The 18,479-nt window shown below is 38.1% G+C and overlaps 4 protein-coding genes across 4 annotated transcripts in view; 3 read left to right on the forward strand and 1 right to left on the reverse strand.

Moving 5' to 3' along the window:
• Positions 1–4,244, reverse strand: part of uri1 (URI1 prefoldin like chaperone) — a 12,850-nt gene extending 8,606 nt beyond the window's left edge. The window contains exons 1-2 of the mRNA XM_037682756.1: positions 3,902–4,244; positions 2,208–2,242 (exon numbers count right to left, since the gene is read on the reverse strand). Of these exons, the coding sequence (XP_037538684.1) occupies positions 2,208–2,242; positions 3,902–3,955 (89 nt within the window). The 5' untranslated portion in view covers positions 3,956–4,244. The remainder of the gene's footprint in view (positions 1–2,207; positions 2,243–3,901) is intronic.
• The window catches only part of zgc:112052 (protein C19orf12 homolog), an 8,231-nt gene extending 250 nt beyond the window's left edge, over positions 1–7,981 (forward strand). The window contains exons 2-3 of the mRNA XM_037682757.1: positions 7,301–7,461; positions 7,544–7,981. Coding sequence (XP_037538685.1) covers positions 7,302–7,461; positions 7,544–7,809 — 426 coding nt within the window. The 5' untranslated portion in view covers position 7,301 and the 3' untranslated portion in view covers positions 7,810–7,981. The remainder of the gene's footprint in view (positions 1–7,300; positions 7,462–7,543) is intronic.
• Positions 7,982–10,216: 2,235 nt separating this feature from the next.
• Positions 10,217–13,036, forward strand: rxylt1 (ribitol xylosyltransferase 1). Its single transcript, XM_037682758.1, has 6 exons — positions 10,217–10,422; positions 10,571–10,753; positions 11,450–11,552; positions 11,686–12,000; positions 12,158–12,328; positions 12,587–13,036. The coding sequence occupies exons 1-6, from the start codon at positions 10,275–10,277 to the stop codon at positions 12,987–12,989; spliced, it is 1,323 nt and encodes a 440-aa protein (XP_037538686.1). The 5' UTR covers positions 10,217–10,274; the 3' UTR covers positions 12,990–13,036.
• Positions 13,037–17,002: 3,966 nt separating this feature from the next.
• The window catches only part of srgap1a (SLIT-ROBO Rho GTPase activating protein 1a), a 102,300-nt gene continuing 100,823 nt past the window's right edge, over positions 17,003–18,479 (forward strand). The window contains exon 1 of the mRNA XM_037683439.1: positions 17,003–17,352. Coding sequence (XP_037539367.1) covers positions 17,289–17,352 — 64 coding nt within the window. The 5' untranslated portion in view covers positions 17,003–17,288. The remainder of the gene's footprint in view (positions 17,353–18,479) is intronic.

The following is an 18,479-nucleotide window of genomic DNA, read 5'->3' on the forward strand; positions in this document are numbered from 1 at the left end:
TATATATATATATATATATATATATATTATATAATGGTCCTCTGCCAAAATTATAGAGCAAGAAAAAGACGCGTTCATCAGAAGTACCGTAATTGCCGGTGTATAAGCTGGAATTTTTTTCCTCACACTTTGGAGCCAGTGATTTATACAGTAGTCCCTCGAGTGCTGTACTATACTAATTCGCGGTTCGACTTTCGCGGGTTTTCAACGAAAGATTGTACTCGACACACGATTGTCAACTTTAATATTACTCACGTGATTTTGACAGTACGGTATAAAAATTTAACGGGAGAGCGGGAACCAACCAATAGGACAAAAATAAAATAAAAAACTTCGGACAGGCACCAACGTTTTGTAGTTTTATTTCAATAAGCCTACACTGTAAAAGTCAACAGTGTTTCTGGCTGCTGCTTTCTGACGAAATTCAAAGAGCAGCAATAGAGGGAGTAGAGCTGGATGATGTGGCCAAAACTTCTATCACGATATATTTCTTAATTTCGGTCGATAACAATATAATTCCGATATAGATATAAACAATATAAAAGCCTCAGAAAAACTGTACAAAATGTAAAAATAAATTAATGTTCACCTTTTATTTGTATTTAGCCTTCAAATTATTTTGAAATCACGTCAAATAAATGTAAAAAAAATCAGTCTTATAAATAGTAGGGGTTGAACAGACTACTCGAGTAATCTACACATCGATTCCTAGGACATTATAGAGTTTTTTAATTTCACGTCATTGCGTGACGTGTCACGTGATCCGCACCGGGCGCAGGCTACAAAATGGATTCCTCCCAGCAGATGGACTGAGCGGAGCAGGCCCAGTCTTGGCAAACAGGTAGAAATGCATCAAAAAGATAGAAATATTTCACTAAACATGAATCTTCCGGTTCAACTATCGTAAGGAAACAGAAAATGAATCAACTTCCTGACTGTTTGGAGCTCGTTGTGAACCGGTGTTACACCATATTCTGTGACCACCGTATATTGTGACCGTAGGGGGCAGTGTTGCGTGCACTGTTGCAGGTCACAGAATATGGTGCGACACCGGGTCCAATGATCGAACCAGAACCAGCTTCCTCTGACCTCGTTTCACAAACAAAAAGCAAAAAATATTAATCTCTAAACCTATAAAAAACCTATAAACGTATTAATCTCTAAAACTGAACCTAATGCACACCACATCTGGCAGTGGTGCGGGGTGGTCGTCCGCCCCACTGTTTATAAGTTTCGTTTTTGACGTGCCGCAAGTTTCTTTTACTTTTGCAGCTTAATAATAAAAACTAATAGTTTAGTTTTTCCTGTGACTTATTTGCAGTATGATAAAAGGTAGGAGCATAATATACACTCCCAATGTTTTGTTGGTCTTTTTTTGTAAATAATGACCTTTTTTGCAGTTTTATTTATTTATATTTGTATCTTTAGATCCTATGATGTCATCAAGTACTCGAGTTCTACTCGAGTTTTATTATGTTAATGTCGAGTTTAAAAATTCAATTGTTGTCCCATCATGTGTGACACTGGTGATCAGCCGAGTTGTTGGAAGCTGGGAGCGTTCCAAGGTATTTTTGTGAGGAGAAAACAAAAACTTTTAACTATTAAATTTGCACAAACCAATTAACTAAAAAAAAAAGAAAAAAGAAAGACCATGCTTCGTTGTGAAGCACAGCAGAGAAACATCAAGCTGTAAAAATAACCGTCCTCTGCAGGGGGTTGTGAACAGGAACTGAACAGCATCTCCAGGGAGAGCGGTAAATGTTTGAGCATACTGTTAAAATAACACCGGAGGGGTTTTAAATGTCCTGCCATGTTCGAGGTAAACCCTATCATTTGTAATATGACCAAAATATGGGTGGATAGTACTAGAACCTGAGCAGGATAATAAACCCAAGGAGCAAGATGAAGATCTGAGACACTTTGAGCTGCAACACTCTGCAAACTCTTACCTTTGCATGAATACTTCCACTGATATGTTTATTAGCATTTTCCCATTTTTATTTAAACTACACACATTTTAAAACTTTAAATATACATGATGCATTCATCAAATGATACAAACCCCACAAATATATCATGTAACTTCACTAAACAGAATCAGATGTATCAAAAGAAAAATACTGTGTCCACACTATGACGCCTAAATACAAAAACATTGCAGAAATTTCCTTTTTTATAAATAGTTCTTGTGACTTTTTAATGCTTACCAGTGCTGAATCCGACTCTCACAGTCTTTCACCACCTGTTTTAGGACAAACAATTTCAGCTTTAAAATTAAAGTGGATACAATTTACACAAACTTCTATCAATAAAACACAACTGTATTTCCCCAGTGGAGGTAAACAGGTTAAAAAGTACTCATTGCAATGTCCTAGAAAAAAGAAAACGTCTATAGGAACAATTTGGTTCCCCTATCAACGGTTAATGCGTTCTCATTTTAAAGATTTGTACGCTAAATCTGCAAATGGCTGTGGACAACGTGAATTTGTTTTAGCTAGAAAAGCAGCTGAAATGACTTAAGAGTCTTCTGGGATAAAATCTGACAACTCCGATGTATTGAGAGGATGACTCGCTGCAGCAACGCCTAAAAATTCAACATCCGAAAGAAGGAGGAGGAAGCTTTTTAAAATCAGATTTATTGAGTAAAGTATGCTGATAAATATAGTTGGGCTGAAACATTAAAACTCTCAAATCTAGAAGATTTGAAAAGTGAAATGAGTTTGATTATCTAGCTCTGTCTTTGTGATGCAACACTACCATGCTCAATCCAAAAGTTTACTTTTGTTAGTCTTATTGAGTTTTATTTTGCTTTTTTAAAAATTACTTTGACCACGATATTTTCACTCTACGCTTCTGCTTGTCCAGTTCTATATTTATATTATATTTATAAGCACAGACTAAGACCAGCCTAATGTAGGTCAATCATGTGACTCAAGTGGGCTCTGGCAGCTTTAGCTAGCTGTTTTGTTTACATTGAGTGCAAACCCACATTTCAAACTTGCATATCTGGAAAAGTACAGCGACACTCTTTTTCAAACGGCACCATCTGATCTAGTTCAGTGTAACCTTTGAAATGTTTTTTTTTTTTTTACAAGTTTACAATGAGTAGCTATTTAAAAAAAATAAATACCAACTGCCATTACCGTTAATTACAATTGATTATGGCTTGTTTTAAGATTAAAAGCACATATTAGACTGAATCCCAACAGGAAGAGAGTAAGTCGACCAGCTGCCAGAAACAAAACTGCTCAGGGGCCACAGTTTCTGAAAGCCCAGGGGCCGGACATCCAGCAATTTAAAGTCATTATGTAAATAAACCAAGTATTACAATGATCTGTTACCTTTTAAATTTGTTTATTTTATTGCACTGAATCATAAATGCAATAAGCAGAACCCAAAACTTAAACCCAGAACCCCAAAATTATTTTCAATGAACTCATTAGTGGGCCGGGCTGAAGTCACCCGCGTGCCGGAAGTGGCCCGCGGGCCGCCAGTTGATCAAAACATCTGCATCTTTAAAATTCAACACCATGACACGACTAGCTACGAAAACATCTAGATTTAAAACTTGATCTGATGGCAGCTTCACTCAAAAAGTCACGTGCACTGGTCGATAACGCATGAAAAACGTGTTTATTTTTAAACGTGTAGCTTCGTCTGCACGCACACGCTTCCATTTAAACCAAACTGAGCACGTGACCGGCTGCACGAAGGAGGAAGCTTCTCGAAAAGTGGTTGGGAAAACAAAACCTCGGGAGGCTTGAAAAGCAACTTGTAAAACAAGTGGCTCGCAGATGTTTCTACAAGCAGCACGAAGAGGTTCGACGAGTCCAAACTGATCCAACCGCGTGGCTCGGCATGGGTTCTGCCCCCCACGGAAGCAAAACTAGCCCAACATTACCTTTTCGTGTTCCTCTCGGAGCCTCCCTACATTCACTTCACCTTCCTCGGCCATCGTCGAGTCACGTGCAAAACAGTCAAGTGCGCGTTTGGAGACCCACAAAAACAAAGCTCAGGGTTTGTTGTGAGTCCTAAAGAAGTGTTTATGAATGCAGCTACAGCAGCTGGTCCTCGGAGCCGTGCTGCACGTGTTCATCAATGAAGCGGGGATGGAGGTCCACGCGTCCGGAGCTGGTCTCATTTCAGGGTTTCTGCATGATCTTCAGAAACACAAATATCCACCGTTCAAGATCCCAACGCTGAGCTTAGTCCTCCTCTCTCTGCGCCATGCACTCTCGCAGCGAGCCAACAGGCGATACAACGGAACATCCGCTTTCACCCTTCAAAATAAAAGCATCTGCGTGTATGCGTCTAAAATAAGCCGCCTTTTAATGTTAATTTATTTAAACTTTATAAATTAGTTAGTAATAATTGCTAATTAATTACAATAATTAATCTATTTTAGAGAAATTGAGATGTTTATTTTCTAAACATGACATCCCAGTGGCTTTCAAAACCCAAAATACATTACGGCAAAGACTGGTTCATCCCAAAGATCCAGTCCCCCGGCACAAACGGAGTAATATTGTGTATGCTGTTCAGTGTCAGGGCTGTGATCAGTCTTACATCGGGGAAACTAAACAGCCACTGGCCAGGACTCTGCGGTCACTCCTCTCCAGGCCAGCGGTCACTCTTTCAGGGATGAAGATGTTCACATCCTGGACAGAGAGGAACGATGGTTTGAGAGAGGAGTAAATGAAGTCATACAAGTTCAATTCAGTTTATTTATATAGCACCAGATCACAACAGAAGTCATCTCAGGGCACTGAACAGAAACATTCACTACATATAATGTCAGTTAATAACAATATTTATCTAAGGAGCCAACAGATTACTTTTTTCATCACAGTCTCCCATCCTTAACAAGCACAGAGGCAACAGTGGAAATAAAATGAAAAACTCTCTCATGAAGAAGAAACCTCCAGCAGAACCAGGCTCAGGCCAAGCGGCCGTCTGCTTCGAACAGCTGGGTTTGAGAGAAATTAAGTAACGCATGCTCACAGCAACTCTCAGCTGAAATAAGTTCCTAATAAAGTACTATGAAGAAGATGGCTACGGAAAAAAAAAAACATTTAGTCACTCAGTTGAAGCACGGCCTTATTTACATTCTGTTATCTAGTTTTTATTTGAAGCTCAGACTTTACATGTGTTATAATTATTTTACAAGCTTCTTTCTTGAGTCAATTCTTTAGCTTGATATGGTATGTTTTCTTTGAAGAAAGGATTTAACCCTTTTTGCTCTATTTCTTCAAAAAAAAAAAAAACTTAATTAGCAAATGCACTTTTGAATAATAAGTAGAAACAAAATAACAACTCAGCCATTCTTCATGGTCCATTACCCTTTACTGCTAATGACTGAAAATTAGTTTATGTGTTGTTTTTTTGTCAGTCACTTGCATCAAACAAGATGTGTAGAACTGTATAATGCCATCAGATTTTAATGGACTTAGGATTTAGGACGTAGACAAATATCTAACAGATGACAAATATTGCATTGTATTGTTAAAAAAAAACTCAGTAATACCTTGATTCAACCTTTGACGCTTGGCTTTGTTTGAAGAGATTTGGAAACGTTTGTTTCAATAACCGATGCTTTTGAAAAAAAAAAAAAATCAAATGTGATTTTGCAACTTTTATTGTTTTGTAGAATTACACAAGTGCTCATACATTTCCAGACGTCTTCATTTTGTTTTTATTTTGAAAATCCAAGTTGTAACTTCCGTTAACCAACCTAACTAAAGTAATCTTGACGTCGCTGCTTCTCTGTCTCCCGGTGTATTCTGGGTAAATAGGCACACTTGCAGAAATGTAAACAGTCTTCATTTAATAAGGTGATTAGTTAAAATGCAGTAACATTAACCATCACAGTGTTGCACAGTCAAACTTACTGAGCGCTCTAGCTGTAAGAAAAAAGAGGCAATTTTAAATATCAACAAGATGATCTTTTCGTATGGCTATACAAACATCTACTGACACTGTTTACTCTAATAAAACTGCATAAAACATTTAGTAGTAATGTTAAGAGTTAAGGATGAGGAGGCTACAGTTTGAGACCATTTATGACTTCATTTCTGAGATGATCTTGATGCTTTTAATTGCCGTCGGAAATAGCAGAACTACGTGCTGTAAACATTGCGCAAGTTAAACATTAGTTATCTCTTAAATATATAGGATACAATATATAGTACAGGGCTGTTCTTTGTATCAAGATATGGGATGAATTAAGAATATTAAATCATTTGTAACAACACTTCAGCTTTTCAGCTTCTATACCATGTTGAAATTAATGATCAACATGCTGTGTAGACATAATGATATTTTATACTTTCTAATTTAGATCTAAACTACATCCTCTCAATGTAGCTAAACTAAAGGTAAAAAACCTGCTTTATCAAAATAAAAGTTTGTATTTATTTGACCTCAAATACGTCTGAAATTGTACGCTTGTCAACGTGCCGTGAACGCAGCAATAAAGTTTTTCCCATCAGGCATTGCGACACGACAATGTCCAATGCAAAATATAAGCTCATGTCCCGCCGGCGGAGGAGAGCTGGAACCGGGTTTTAACAATAAAGAATATACTTTATGGATTTAACTTCACTCTAAGGTAGATAAATAATGTTTGGTACGTTTTAATAACGCTGTTATGTGTCTCAAGTTTAGTCTTTTTTTTTCAGAGGAGAACATAGATTAGCCTTTGACTCATGATGCTTTCTGACGCAACGTGGTGTTAGAAGCTAAATGTTGAAATAAACAGATTTAAAATAAATTAACAGAGTTTGCTTCGTCTCATCTCTTAAAACTACTCTGGATGTCAGTGTCAGAAGAAATGGTTGTAAACTGTGTACTAGAAGAAACAAGTGTCATTACTATTTGACTGAACTGTATGAGCCTAATGTTCTTTAAAAAGGAAAAAGTTTCTAGATATTTCTACCAAGCTTTGGGAACAATTTGTTCAAGCCAGTGTTTTTATGTATTGTGTTTTTCCCCCACTGTTTTTTCAAGAAGTTATTTTTGTGTGTGTGTGTGGAGCTGTAGTAATTATTACTTTTGTGTGTGTATATATACTAATTTGGTATAGAAAATAAAAGTAATGGCAAGCAATTTGATATTTTGCTTTGTGAGAAAAAAAATCTAATGTATTCAGTCTTAGTATATCCTGTAATTTCTGGTGTGGCATTTGACACGGTGATCTCATAACTCACAGCATTTCTGGTTTACTGTCCAGCGTCATACAGAAAATAAAAGTTGCACATTCAGGAAGCTTATTCTGCTGTGTCTAAAACTTTGTGCTCCACAGGATGAGTCATCGTATCAATGATGTTATGAAGCTGTGCTGCGAGTTATCTGCCAATCAGCAGATAAAGTCCACAGTGAAAGGTTCAGGGAAAGGAGCAGCAGCAGCTGGCGGACTTGCTTTTGCTGGAGGCTTGATTGGGGGTCCTCTTGGTATTGCAGTGGGTAAGTAAAATACTACCATTTTTTTTTCCCCCTTGATAAACCGTGCAACATGTTTCCACTAGTTTAAAACCTTCCTGTCCAGGTGGTGCAGTGGGAGGCCTCCTTGGCTGCTGGATGACCAGTGGACAGTTCAAACCTCTGCCTCAGATCATAATGGAGCTCAGCCCTCCGCAGCAGCAGAAGCTTTATGATGATCTCATGGGCATCCTGGGAGACATTCAGTGGACTGACTTGGCTCAGCTAACTGCTCTGGTGATGGGCAATGCCATGCTGAAGCAGCAGGTTACAGCTGCTCTCATTGGGTATGTCACCAAGGAGCTCCAGGCAGAGGTGCACTACATGGATTAGTGTTACCTGAATAACTTGACTTGAGATTTACGCACTCCTTGGGATGGAATTGTGGACAACAAAAACTAAATAGTTTTTACGAAACAGGAGATACTGCAATCGCTGCATTATGAAAACATTTCAATCTTAATTCTAATAACGGGTGACAATAGTGAAAAATCACCTTGGTACTTAAAAAGCGACTGAAATTGAAGGTTGTGTATTTGATTTGATTTTAAAAGTGCACTTCTTAGTTAAAAGTTATTTGTTCTGTCCACTTGCACTGATACTAATTTATATAAAGATGATTGTGTATTTAATGAGCCAATTTGCTGTTTGTATATTGATACGCGCATATGACTGCATTGTTGTGTGAATTTATTTAATTATTTCAGTAAAACGCAACAAGAATGGACACCACAGACTCGGTTTACAAAGCTTTTTGTGGGCTTTGTGCAAATCCATCTATACTGTTTCACAAATGTATAACAATTAAATCATTTTCACGTTTATTTTTAATCTGCTCTCACTTCTCTGTCGTGCTGGAGGTCACATTCATAGCCGCCTCTTGGGCAATTTCCTTCTCTGTGCGGGGACAGACAGATAAGGGCCTTCCTCTCTACTTTAAGGTCATATTTTTAACCTTTTGGAATGTTACTCAGCTTGATCTCAATTTTGGACGAAGCCAGGACATCAGCTGATGTACTGGAGGAGACAAACTGGGTGATAACTGTCTTTGCAGCATAGACTCTTAACCACAGTAGTAGCACCAGTCTTAAGGGTTGGAGAATGCCTTTCTTTCATCATTGCTTTCCTAGGAGGAGGACCTATTGGATCCAAAACCTTCACAAATGTAAGCTGAGATGCCAAGAATATGTCTGTGTGGGCAAGGTGAGTTCCTGCAGGAGCCAAAGACATGTAAACAACGAGCATTTTTGTAAGGCATTTTAATAAATGGTCTCTTGGACATATAAAACATCTACCTTCCTTCTCTGCATCATGTCAGTCAACTCTCTACCTTTGCCTGTCATTGTCCCCATATTTAGAGTTGCCACCATCAGTCCTACATTCTTGACTTTCCTCTTCTCCCTCCGTCTCCTGACATGCTTCCCTCCTCGTGGTCTTTGACTAACAGTACCACAATTTCCACTGGCACCCTGTTTGTCCACAGCAGCAGCAGTGGTGGTCGTTAACCTGGGCCTCGACCAATATGGTATGGAGTTGCTTAGATGAACTTTGATATTAGTTTTGGCTAAAGGGTTTGACGTTGCCTGCCCTTCTTTACACAACCCTCATGACCTGGTCTTGGGGCTGGCATAAGAGATACACTTGTGCTCCCTAGTGGCTGGTTTTGGTCCCTAGTGGCTGGTTTCACAAGATTCTCTTAGCATACATTATTACTGTCAGAGTCAACTTAGGAAACTGAAGTTTTTCAATTACCGATAGCATCAAAATGTAGGTGGGATAGGTGATGCACCTATACCTGCCTCCACCCTCATCTGCCCCATCCAGGGCCCCCAAACCCCACCTGATGCTCCCCCAAGCACCCTAGATAGCAGCTCTCTGCTCCACACAGCTGTGGTAGGTCTGTGGTTGTGTCAGGATGGGCATCTGGCGTAAAAATAATTGCCAAGTCTTCGTGTGACTTAGTTCGCTGTGGCGACCCCTGAAGAGGGGAGCAGCCATTAAATTTATTGAAAAACCTGCTGTATGCCACAAAAAAAACCTACACATTTTGGACAATTTCAAAATGTTTGCTTTATGTAAAATAATTCTATAATGGTTGTGTACAAAATTAATCGTGAGTTCATACAGCTGATGTACTCATACGATAACAAATTGCTTATACTATAAGGCCCTTGGCTTTGTTCCAACTTTTTTATTTACTTTCATTTTATAATGATAAATTATTGATAATTATAAGTACAATTATAAATTATATTATAAACTATATTATTATATAATTATAGCCGAACCAAACCTGTGAGAATCGTGCTGCTGTTGTTCTGTGTATTGTTTTGCACTATTAGTGAGTATATCTTAGTTTATATCTTAGATCCTTATTTACTTTTTCTTTTTACACTTTATATTTTTGCTATTGTTGGATGTAAAGGGGGCCCTGTATACACAATTTCGTTCCACCTCGTGTACCACATGCTATGTGACAATAAAGAACCTGGAATCCTTATTAAGACTACTCTGGTTTATGCCATCTGTCTTCTTTAGAATATATTCACTAAGAATTTGTTTTTTCTTAAGTACTGTACTTATTAGTTTAAAAAATCATTAGTTGTAAAATATTTATAAAAAAAATTATATATTTTTTTTCATTTGCGAAACAAATAAAACAACCACACACGCACAAAATTAGTACAGGCATCTTCTAAGTCAGCTATGTCCTGGGGTCCTTATGTTGTAAACAAGGGTCCTTGCACAAAATGTACGGAGTCTAGCCACACTATGGTAACCTGAGATAAGAGAAGAAAATGAAAATACCGAAGAGAAAACTATTTCTTCTCATTATTTTTGCCTACGTAGCATTTTCTCTTTACGCTGCATATAATGTTTTCTTCAGCAACAAAGTAATCTCCCGCGTTCATAGGGTGGTGAAGAAGGAGCCCGGAGCACCGTCGGGTAATTTCACTTACATAATTACCATTTTAATCTCGGTCAAAACAATGCATCAAACGTATTGAAGTCATTGCATTGATTGCGTTTTAATAATTTCTTGATATAAAAAGGTATTCAGGTGAGCTAACTGGAGGTCATGTTGTGTTTGCAGGTGGTGTCAGAGATGGCGGTGCTCCATTTGTTGCAGATGAGTGGAATCCGTGGGAGGATGAAGAGGTGGAGTACAACTCCGCTTTAAACAAAAAAAGACAGGCCTTTAAACAGCAAATGGCTCGAATGAATAAAAATAAACCAAAAAGATACAACGTCCAAATCTGGGGAAAAGCTGCCATTGGTAAGTCTCAAATAAATTTATCAGTCACAGTTTTGTCATCAAAAATAACGTTTTATGTTCATTTCATTCAGAATAATTTTAATGTTGTTGTTTTTTCAGTTATGATTTGCAAGCAATTTTAGATTTGCTTTTGTTGAAATTTACACTTAATGCTATTGAGTTAGTATGCCTATAAAGTTTAAATTAAAAGGTAAACTTATTTTAGAGCTAAAATTGACTACTTTTATGATAATTACTTTAATTAAAACTATAATTTGGATAGTAACATTTAATTATCAGTGAAATCTTATAAATGTAACTGTTGCAGATTTATAGTAAAGCCAGTAGTTGGACATTTTTTTCATGAATATTCTAAAATTAGGTTTCAAAATGGCATTTTCATGTATACTTTAGCTTTTAAGATACATTATTTAGTGTTGTTTTTTTTTGTGTGTGAAACAAATGCACTTGTTTTTTAATAAGAGTTTAACACAATCAAGCATGAAAATGAATAAATGTTCCTGTGGCATTCGGTTTTGAGTGACATTAACTTCAGATATAATCAGTCTGTCTTTGTGGTGTCATCAGTGGTTGTGAAAATAAGGAGGCTCAGTACAAAAGACTCTGCTTTCATTTCATTGTACTGATATTGTACATAATGATAAAATATTAAAATTTGGTCACAAATTGTATTAAACCTTTTTTTTTTCTTCTCAGGGCTTTATCTTTGGGAACATATTTTGGAAGGACCTCTTAACCCAACTGACAAAGTAGCACAATGGAGGGAGGGAGAGCTGCAGTCAGGAAAGATTGAATTCAGGTAATAAGTCACAGATTATTCATTTTACATTCCTGTTTTTATTCTTAGTGACAAACTACTAAATTGTCATGAAAAGATTATGAAAAAAAAACTGAGTCTTTCTTTCTCTATTTGCTTGTTTGCCCATTTTTAGTTTCTACACTGGGCCAGCTGTGGTCCAGGGTCACGTTCCTCTGGAAATGAACAGTCTGGTTTTGGTTCTCAATGGCCGAGAGCAGCAGAAGGTCACTTACTCCACACGCTGGCTGGAGCACGTCCAGGCTCTAGTTCATTCCAATACACTATCTCATGTAGCTGTGGTTCTGCTGGGCAATGAGCAATGCAACAATGACTGGATCGCCCCACACTTAAAGAGAAATGGTGGCTTTGTAGATCTGCTGTTCCTCGTTTATGACAGTCCGTGGGTCAACGATAAGGATGTTTTCCAGTGGCCTCTTGGCGTTGCCACGTATGTCATCTCATCAGTTTTATGCATGTGTGTGTGTGTATCTTAACAAAGAGCAACGCTAAAATAAATGTGTGCATCCAGCTATGTGAGGTTGTCTTTTCTATTCGAAACACATTTTTCAACATACAAACTGCTGTTTTGTTTTGTTTCTGTGCAGATACAGAGAGTTTCCCATGATCAGGCCTAACGCCCAGTTGATAACTTCCAACCGACCATACCTCTGCAATTTCTTGGGAACAGTTTACAAAAATTCCTCCAGGGAAGCGTTGATGCAGGTGCTGAAACAGTCGGGCTTAGATAAGGAATGCCTCACTGCTGCCAGGGATAAGTAAGTCTTTTTTGTTGTTATTTTGTTATTTTACCAATATATATATATATTTTTTTTTAATTTAACACCCTATTGCTTGTACAGTATGTATCCTGTTTGGACAAGTTAAAAAAAAATCACCTCCTGATTTCAGTAACTTTTTAAGTATAGATTTTCAGTTTAAACATGTGGCAACTGTCTTGAAAGAGCATCACCAGACTCCATCTGCCATATTTATTTTGTTGATTAAGTATTATGTATTCTTTGTTCTAACCTTAGGTGGCTTCCTCAGGAAACATCAGACAGTCTGAAGCGCTATCAGACAGCTCTGGCTCAGAGCGAGCTCACTCTCTGTCCAGTGGGGATCAACACAGAGTGTTACCGCATCTATGAAGCGTGCTCCTACGGCTCTGTGCCCGTGGTTGAAGATGTGCTGACCCCTGGGAGCTGTGCAGCAGGGCCCAGCTCTCCGCTGCGTCTCCTAAAGGCTGCCGGGGCGCCCTTCATCTTCATCAGTGACTGGAAGGAGCTGCCGGCCATCCTGGAGAGGGAGAGAGGAATGAGCCAGGAGCAGAGGGTGGACAGGAGGAGGAGGCTGCTGGAGTGGTACTCCAGCTTCCGTCAGCAGATGAAGGAGAGGTTCACTGAGGTCATCGAGGAGAATTTCTTCAAAAATGTCTGACTGGTGGTTTTTTTTATAGGATTCCCAATAAATATTGATGTAACTTGTGGTTTCTGGAGAAAGAAGTGATGTACTACTGGTATAGTGAACTTGGTGATATTCAGTGATCTACTATCTGAAGCAGGTTATTCTAAAATCTTTTTTGTAACAGTGAAATTATAAAGTTGCTATACGTTTAGTTTGTAACGTTATATATTGTTTGTTTTTCCTTTTTTTTGGTTGTATTTTAACTGAAATGTTTACAGCTGTGGAATGTACAGGCATTTAGAAATTACAAATTGTAAGCTGCCTTTACATTTTATAGCCCATGTTTTACTTCAGACATGTTTTGTATCTTTGTTTGTATGCACTGAAAACTGTGAGTTTTGGAGAACACTAAGCATCATGTGTAGGATTAAACTCTTTCTTTTTTTTTTTGTGCTTTTAGACTTTTGTTTTGAAAATGGTACATTTAGTAGATCAGTTTTGTATCGTGAAAATCTTTTTAAGAAAATGATTGGTGTGACGTGTACATTTTTTCCTGGTCAAAACTTGAGTAAAGAATTACATTTTGTTGTATTTTTTCAGTGCTGTGCTGCATGCACTTTTTAAACGGTGCAATTACAGTGAATCGTTATCTAATCTGTGATGTGCTTTTCAGTTGTGCCAGCAGATGGCGCTGTGGTCCAGGGGATGCAGTGGTAAAATTGAGAACAAGAGCACTGGACTAATGGCAAAAAAAAAAAAAAGTTTTCTTGAATTAAACAAAACATTAAATATAAAGTAATAATTGTACATTTATTTTATGAATTCTGTTTAGAATACATTAAAATATACTTCTAGTGAATCAATAATTTGTGCTCAAATCATAAGGATTATGCAGTTTGTGTGGTTTTCACCCATAGCCTTTTAGTTTTAATTATGGTTTTGCATCAGTGAGACACTATTTTTGTCCAAAGATGGATGGGACATTTTGTTTTAATAGAACAGTATAGGTTATTCTACTTTATCACTGACTCAGCATTCACTATTGTTTGCCCATATTTAAATATTCCAGGTGTATTTTTAAATCTAATTACCTCTGCATAGGAGGATTTAGGATGTTTATCAGTAACTAATGTTTAACGTGTGAGAGGTAGAGTTGTGCTGTCTCTTCAGAGAGGAGCCTGCAGGTGCACGGTAGCGCACCTGTTAAACTCCAAGGCCTTATGGGACTGTAAGCTGGAAAGCCGAAGTCGTCTTGACCTCACCTGTTTTACAGTATTAAAGCACTTCCTGCCGCACTGCTCGCCGCAGACGAGGCTCATGTAACTGTGCATCTGTGAAAGCCTGTATGTGAACTCTGACCTTGTAAGTAAACTGGGTTGAAAAGTCTGTCGTGTGTGAGCTCCTTTATTCAAGTAAATGATGAAAGGGTATTTATTTTATCCAACAATAGTCTGTACTAATATTTTAGCCATTCAAAAATCAGAACATTCAGCATTCAGAAGTTAATGACTTTAAAAAAAAAAAAAAAACTTTAAAAATATTCAACTTTAATTACAAATATTTCCTGTGTAAAAATACACTGAAGTCAAAAACTGTTCTTTTTGAAACCATACTTACTCAATTTTAGATTTTATGCTGATTTAGCTTCTAGCTAATATTTTGTTACTTTTAGCTAGACTTTTGCTACTTTTAGTTAATCGTTTGATACTTGTAGCTAACCTTTTGCTACCATTAAGTTCAGTCTTTATCTACATAAAATTAGCTTTTTGCTATTTTTAACTACCATTTTGCTACTTTTTAATAGTCTTTTGGTACTTTTAGAAAGTCATTTTGTACTTTTAGCTAGCCTTTTGCTACTTTTAGCCAGTTTTTTGCTACTTCTACCATTTTGCTACTTTTATTCATTCAACCCAAATATTCAAATATACAGTAAATATATGCATGTTAGGCTGCCTTCAGGGCCAGACCTCCCTTGTAAAGGAGATCTATGATCTCAATGGGATTTGCCTGGTTAAATAAAGATTAATAAAATAAAATAAAAACAGAAATGTCTGCAATGTTTTGTTTTTTTTTGCCATGAACTTAGCAGTTGTTTAAAATCCCTTAAGATGTCATGGTCGAGAGCTTCAGATCTTTTTGCAAGGTGTTCCAGGTTACAGGAGCGGAGTAAGAGAAGGCTCTTTTGCCAAGTTCAGTCCTCACTGAGGGAACACTGCATGTAATAATGTCCTGAGAGCGCACGCTGTAGCTGCACTTAGTGACATGTAGGAGGAGATATGAAGATTATCAAGCTCAAGGTTTCTTTATTGTCATTAGCATCTCATGTGGTATATGTGGTGGAACAAAATTGTGTGCACAGGGTCCCAGTTACATCCAACAAAAGTATAAAATGTAAAAGAAAAACAGTAATAAGATTTAAGATATGAACTAAGAAAAACGTTAACTAAAAATACAAGCACTACAAACAATACGCCTAACAGCAGCAGCATATATGAGATAAAGATTTTAGCTCATTGTTTACTACTTTCAGCTAGCCTTTTGCTACCATTAGGTTTAAGCTAGTCTTTATCTACATAAAATTATCTTTTTGCTATTTTGTAAAAAGACAAAAAAAAACCCCTCAAATTTATGGAAGCCCATTTCCGCCATGAAAGAAAAAATAAAAGCCCAACAGGAAGTCATAATTTCGAATTTTAAAGTCATAATTTTGACTTTAAAAGTCATAATTACAAGAACCAAAGTCATACTTGTGAGTTTTAAAGTCATAATTACGAGAATAAAAATAATAATTATCAGTTTGAACGTCATAATTATGACTTTTATTCTCAAAATTACAACTTTAAAAGTCGTAATTTTGGCATTTATTCTTGTAATTATGACTTTAAAACTCAATTATGACATCCTGTTGAGCTTTTATGTCATAGCGGAAATGGGCTTCGACACTAAATGTGGCAATGAAAAGATGTATACATTAAATACCTTTATTTAAAAGGGTTGATGTCAGAGGGACATACATTGAATGAATGAATCCATGTGCTATGCAGAAAAACTACCGTGTCCGACAAGGGACAAACTTCAAAATTAAATTAGAAAAGTCAAAATTATGACTTTAAAACTCGAAATTATGACTTTTATTCTTGTAATTATGACTTTTAAAGTCAAAAATATGGTTTTAAGTCAAAATTATGACATTCTATGATTATGAATTTAAAACTCAATTATGATTTTTATTCCCATAATTATGACTTTAAAAGTCAAAATGATGACTTCCTGTTGGGGTTTTATTTTTTCTTTCATGACAGAAATGGGCTTCCATACGAAATTTGTTTGTCTATTTCATGACTGTTCATTGTTGTTATCACTCTTTGTTAAAAATTCAGATCTCCCTTGTAAATGAGTCCCCGAGGTTCTATGCTATTAACCTGTATAAATAAAGGTTGAAGCTAGCTACTTTTAGCTAGTCTTTAGATAGCCTTTTACTAAATTTTTAACTTTTTGCAACTTATACTATTTTACAACCGTTTTGCTACCTAGTTAGCCCTTTGCTACTTTCAGCTAGCCTTTTGCTGTATTTAGCTTTGAGCTAACCTGTTACATTTACCTAGCAGCATTTAGCTTGAAGTTATTTTTCAGGAGCGTCACTCATTCAGCTCTCAGCCTTAGCGGAATGAAATATCCTCGTTTTATTTCCAGCAGCTATTTGAATCAACTCGAGCTTCACTTTAATCTGCTCCAAGTTTAGAACGTGGCGGACAGAAACGCGTCAGCTCGGGCTGATGACTGTTCTCTGTCTGTGAGGGAGCACCCCCCCCTCCAGCTGCAGTCTGCCTCGCGTGCTGGGAGTTGAGGAGGGAGGGGGGTCCAAGCCGCTTCGTGGTGGGGAAAGCGAGCGAGCGAGGGAGCGGGTGGGGGTAATAATAAGTGTGTGCGTGTCCCAACTTGAAACCACTTCCACTCAGGACGGAAGTTGACTCGCTGCCTCCCCCCTCCTCCCCCCCCCCATGACGCTTGGACCAGTTGCTCCAGAGCCTGAAACTTGCGGGATTGTTTTTTCTGTCTGTGCAGTGGGGCTGTCGACTCGACTCTTGGAGTCCGGACATTCGCTGGGAGCGGGATTCCGCATCGGCCCTGCTCCGTCTTTACAGGGAAGGGGGACAATGAAGTAGTAAACACTCTCTTCTTCTCCTTGTTGCGGAATTAACCCCCCCCCATTTTGTGTCGGCGCTCTCTGCGGTCCATTCCTCCGCCGTAGGATCATGCGGCTGCAGTAGGATTCCGCTTGTTGTGGACAGTTTTTACAAGAAGTTTGAACATCGAGCTCCGAGGCAGAAAATGTCCACGCCGAGGTTCAAAAAGGACAAGGAAATCATCGCCGAGTATGAGAGTCAGGTCAAAGGTAAGGGGTTAGCTTGACTTCATCACTACCTGCATGAGTCCTAGTGATGGCGGAGCTTGGGATAGCTGGACTAAATGTTCAATTCTGACCTCCTGTTTGGCGTTTTGCTGATGCTCATTGAAGGGTAAAGGATGACTGATGTCCATGAAAAGGCACTCTGCAAAACCAAGCTTGTGCCACCTCATATTGTACCACAGACCCTAAAAGAAACCAACCTTTTAAGGTCAAGTCTTGATCCCTTTATCAGGGGGAAATGCACCATCCTTCCTTCTTGTGATCTTAACAACCTGTGACTATCAGCTGAGTGGTGCTTCAGCTTTTCTCACTAGAACATTGTTTAGTTTATTACAGTGCGACCATACAACTGAAGAGCGAAAGAAGTTGCCTAAGACCTGGTGGTGCTTTTAAAAAAACACTGATTTAGGGAGGCGATTTATTGGTGTGCAAGACTTGGTGATGATGCCACTCAACTTGTCTTGTCTCCCTCATGAGCCCCCATGCATGCAGACTGGTTAAGTACACACAAGAAAGAGCCACTTGCTGCTCCAGGGTAACCATGGGGATCTGGCCCCCAGCCATCCATCCCAGAATGCTCAAATACCATCCATTCACGCCACTCTTAAAGGCTGTTAAAGATGAGAGGTTAGCAGAGGTCGGACGGGTATAAAGAGGAGGTAGCAAAAGAAAAAGAAGGGACGTTGGATGAGGAATTACTAAAAAAAACACATCGGCTCACTTTTACAAGGACCAGTCAGGATCTTTTCTTCTCTCTCCGAGCATGACTAAGGCCTTCCAACCTGTAATAGAGGATGATGCACCATCATGAGGAATGCTGTACAAGATGTGCAGTGGCCTCCAATTTGTCATACAAACCCCAAAGGAACGGTCAAAACAAACCTGCTGCTGCTTGATAATCAAACCTGGGAGAAGCAGTGCGTCCTGGGTTTTGTTCAAATGCAAATTAGATCTCAAAAGTCTAGTGAGAATTAGAGATGCACGGTATTGGATTTTTGGCCGATAACCAATACCGATATGTTATATAAATGGGCTGTACTTATGGTGCCTTTCTATCTCATCGAGATACTCAAAGCGCTTTACAACACAATCTGTCCTCATTTACCCATTCA

Source organism: Nematolebias whitei, chromosome 10 (assembly GCF_014905685.2).
Source record: "Nematolebias whitei isolate Nwh7 chromosome 10, NemWhi1, whole genome shotgun sequence".
NCBI lineage: Eukaryota > Metazoa > Chordata > Actinopteri > Cyprinodontiformes > Rivulidae > Nematolebias > Nematolebias whitei.

Bases quoted from the DNA above. Each gene is read 5' to 3' on its own strand.
- rxylt1 (XM_037682758.1), top strand. From the start codon at position 10,275: ATGAAAATACCGAAGAGAAAACTATTTCTTCTCATTATTTTTGCCTAC. The intron at 10,754-11,449 runs GTAAGTCTCAAA...TTTTCTTCTCAG, and splicing joins CTGGGGAAAAGCTGCCATTG to GGCTTTATCTTTGGGAACAT. The intron at 11,553-11,685 runs GTAATAAGTCAC...GCCCATTTTTAG, and splicing joins TCAGGAAAGATTGAATTCAG to TTTCTACACTGGGCCAGCTG.